The following is a 4146-nucleotide window of genomic DNA, read 5'->3' as shown; positions in this document are numbered from 1 at the left end:
AGGCACTGACCTCAAACACAGGTCTTGATCCCAACAGGCGGGATGGTGAATTCCAGACTGTGATTGGGGTCACTGACCCTAAACCCCACATTCTAGCCAGACACCCCAGCCCTAGACCCGAGGAACAATGAACCCCATCCCTTGCCCACTTCCTAACCTCCGTCTCCCCTTCTCACCATCATGTAATAGTTGCTGTTCACCATCAGTGAGTTCCTGGAGCGCAGGTACACGAATTCTTCCCACCAGTCACTGACCTGGGAGTGGGGCAGAGACACACAGCTGGGGTGGTTGGGGTCAAGGGAGGGGGTAAATGAGGGGGTGGTCCCTCCAGACTTTGCTATGTCAAATGGGGAGCGTCGAGCTCAATGAAGCAGGTGTCAAGAGAGGTAACTAGCAATAACTTAGATGTCCATCCATGGGGGACCAGTTAGCTAAACCGTGCAACCCTCATGTTATGGAATAACATAGCTGTTTAAAAAGAACAAGTTACATCTATATTACTGACAGAGAATGAGCACCAAGAAGGGCTGCACAGTGAAAAAGGATAGGCAAACAACAAGAAATGTGAAATGATCGCATTTTATTAAAAAAAAAAAATTCTACTAAGACCCAACCTGTCCACCAAGTGGATGAATAGACAGTGTGGTCTATCTATACAACAGAATAAAAGGAATGAAGCTCTGATTCTTCAGAGTGACAACACAGATGAACCCTGAAAATACACTAACTGAAATGAGTCAGACACAACAAAACTAATAGTGTATGATTCCACATCTACGAAAAATCTAAAATAAGCCAATTCATAGAGACAGAAAGTACAATAGAGGTTACCTGGGGCTTCAGAGAATGGGGACAGGAATTAAAAAAAAATATTTAGGGACGTACCTGGTGGTCCAGTGGTTGAGAATCCGTCTTGCAGTGCAGGGGATGTGGGTTCAATCCCTGATCAGAGAACTAACATTCCCACGTGCCTCGGGGCAACTAAGCCTGTGCGCCACCACCACTGAGCCTGCGGGCCACAACTAGAGAGAAATCTATATGCCACAACAAATGAACCCACATGCCACACCTAAGACCGACACAGCCTAACAAGTAAATAAATATTTAAAAAATGTTTATTCTACTTATTTATTTGGCTGTGCTGAGTCTTATTACAGCATGTGGGATCTAGTTCCCTTACCAGGAATCGAACCCAGGCCCCCTGCATTGGGATCACAGAGTCTTAGCCACTAGACCACCAGGGAAGTCCCTGGGATAGGAATGTTTTGCCTATGGGCACAGAGAGTTTCTGTTTGAGATGATAAAAAAGCTCTAGAGATAAATAGTAGTTATGGTTATACAACACTGTAACTATACTTAGTAGTACCACTGAATTGTACACTGGAAAATGGTTACAATGGCAAATTTTATATTATGTACCTTGGAATCACGATTAAAATTATATGATATTTATGTTATGTGGCTTCCCTGGTGGCTCAGACGGTAAAGAATCTGCCTGCAATGCAGGAGACCTGGGTTCTATCCCTGGGTTGGGAAGATCCCTAGAGAAGGGAATGGCAGCCCACTCCAGTATTCTTGTCTGGAGAATCCCATGGACAGAGCAGCCTGGCGGGCTACAGTCCATGGGGTCACAACATTGTGACTATACTTAGTACTACTGAATTGTACACTGGAAAATGGTTACAATGGCAAAGTTTATATTATGTACATTTGAATCATAATTAAAATTATATATATTTATGTTATGTGTGTTTATATACTATATATTAAACATGTAATATGATATATAACATGTTATATTATTAAATATATTAAAATTATATATTATAAATAAAATATATATACCTGAAGAATATCTACATAACCCTGGGTATCAATATATGTATACATACACTCAGAAAAGACTCTGACCAAAGTGTTTCTCACAGGCAATGTTGGGAGGGACAAGAATTAAAAGGGAGGTGGTCAGAGATTTTTAGTGTTTTCTAGATATTTTCCTTCCTTTTTATTAAGGTTATTTTTTAAAAATATATTTAATTACTCATTTATTTGGCTGCACTGGGTCTTAGTAGTAGCCCACAGGATCTTTGGTCTTCCTTGCAGCATTTGGGATCTTTTAAGTTGGTGGTATCGTACATTTCCTTAAACTTAGACCAGCCAGGATGTAGCTGTCATTCCCTGGGAATAGGCAACATATTCTGGAAAAATCCAGAAGTTTCCAGCAAATGGAAGAAAAGTTCTATACCTTGATCTAAGTAGGGGTTATCTGGTTATATACATACATAAAACTTAAGCTGTACGTGTAAGACTTGTGTGTTTTACTATATGTATAATATTGTAACATTATATCCATGTGATGCAACAGTATATGCAAGTGATGTCTCTACATTGGGTCTTAGTTGCTGCACGCAGGATCTTCATTCCCGCGGCCAGAGATTGAACTAGTGTCCCCTGCATTGGAAGGCAGATTCTATAAACACTGGATCACTAGGAAAGTCCCTAAGTGAGCTCTTTTTAATACACACCTGTTACTCAAGGTCGTTATGTCCTACAAAGTGCCAGTGAAGGCTGATTAGCCAACACTGAGCCATTTTTCCAAAGGGAAATACAGGGTCAGATTCCTTCCACTCTTGTTTCACCTCAGTGAAATGTGCACTTCAAGCCAAGTCAAAATTTTTGCAACCTTGCACAACTCTCCAAATGATCACGAAAGTGCCACGTGTACTGATTAGGGGTTACAAATATAAGTAGAAGAATCTCAAATACAGAATGTGTGAATAATGAGGATTGATCTGTATAAGTGATAAGAAAGCACTGTGTTAGACTTAATTCTTTTTCTTTTCTTGTCCATAAGGTAATGGTGCATGTTACAGCTGACAGTGCCTTAGAGGTATAATGAAATGTATCAATTAAATATACATATGGTGTGTATATATATTATTTATATAACTATACATGTACATTATTTATACATTGTATAATTATTATGTTATTTAAGTGTTTTATATATATATATATATTTTTTTTTTTTTTTTAAGAATGGACTCTAGTCTAAGAACATGAAGGAAAAAAACCCCTCTAAAACTAAGGCTTGCATAGAAAAGAATGAAATACTGCTATCTGCAGCAACATCAGTTCAGTCACTCAGTCGTGTCCGACTCTCTGTGACCCCATGCACTGCAGCACGCCAGGCTTCCCTGTCCATCACCAACTCCCGGAGGTTGCTCAAACTCATGTCCATCGAGTCAGTGATGGAGATTACCATACTAAGTAAAGTTAGTCAGACAAAGACAAATATTATATGTTATCACTTATACGTGGAACCTAAAAAAAAATAACATCTATTTCTTCTTCACTACCTCCAGCACATCACATGCTGCCTGGCAGCTATTTATGGCTTCCTACAGAATGAGAGACCTGGAAGCCGCTTACAGGGCAATTCGATGCCTGGTTCTATGCCTCAGATTCTCAAGGAGTTTAACTCAGAGTGCTTTCTAGGACCCTAGTTCCTGAAATCAGATGGAAGTACGTTTAGGGCAGGCGTCTGTGCGCACAGAAGGCAGAGGAAAAGAACTATTCTAGGGGTAGGGCTTGGAGTCTCTGGCCACCAGGGGACGGACTGAAATGTTAGAAAGGGCCCGGAATTCCGACTTAAATACTAGAGGGTTGGGGGCGGAGTTCTCGATGTGGGCGGGTCCTGGAGGCGGAGCTAGATCATTGAAGACCCAGTCTCCAAATGTGGGAGCGTGGGGGATGGGGCCTAAAATGTTAGCACAGGATGGATGGGGTTCAAAATATTGGAGAGGTGAGGGGAGCCCAGAATATTGGAGCATCTTGGGCTAGGTTTAAACTATTGGAGCGTGGGGGCGGGACTCAATGGGCTCACATCTGGAGTGAAGCGCCAATCGCCGCCGGGCCTGGGGTTGTGGGCGGGGCGTAGGGCGGGACGTAGAACTCGCAGAGTTAGGAGCGCCGGTTCAGAAGCTTCGCCTACAGGACGCGGTACTCACGTAATTGGACGCCCACCAGGACTTGAGCTGCAAGTACCACTGCAGCAGTGAGGCCTGCAGCTTCAGGAATTCCTGCGCTAGGCCCGCGGTCCAGTCAAAGTCCTTGTCGGAGAGGACGGGTCGGACAGACTCCAGA

The 4146-nt window shown here is 42.5% G+C and overlaps 1 protein-coding gene across 1 annotated transcript in view; it reads right to left on the bottom strand.

The window, feature by feature from the left end:
- Positions 1–4146, bottom strand: part of CPT1C (carnitine palmitoyltransferase 1C) — a 19332-nt gene that overhangs the window by 8086 nt on the left and 7100 nt on the right. Inside the window, 2 exon segments of the mRNA XM_010849630.1 lie at positions 177–254; positions 4011–4146. Of these exon segments, the coding sequence (XP_010847932.1) occupies positions 177–254; positions 4011–4146 (214 nt within the window).

Source organism: Bison bison, unplaced genomic scaffold (assembly GCF_000754665.1).
Source record: "Bison bison bison isolate TAMUID 2011002044 unplaced genomic scaffold, Bison_UMD1.0 scf7180017864285, whole genome shotgun sequence".
In the NCBI taxonomy this organism is placed as follows: Eukaryota; Metazoa; Chordata; class Mammalia; order Artiodactyla; family Bovidae; genus Bison; species Bison bison.
The sequence above is the reverse complement of the archived record's forward strand: the minus strand, read 5'-3'. Positions and strand labels throughout refer to the sequence as shown.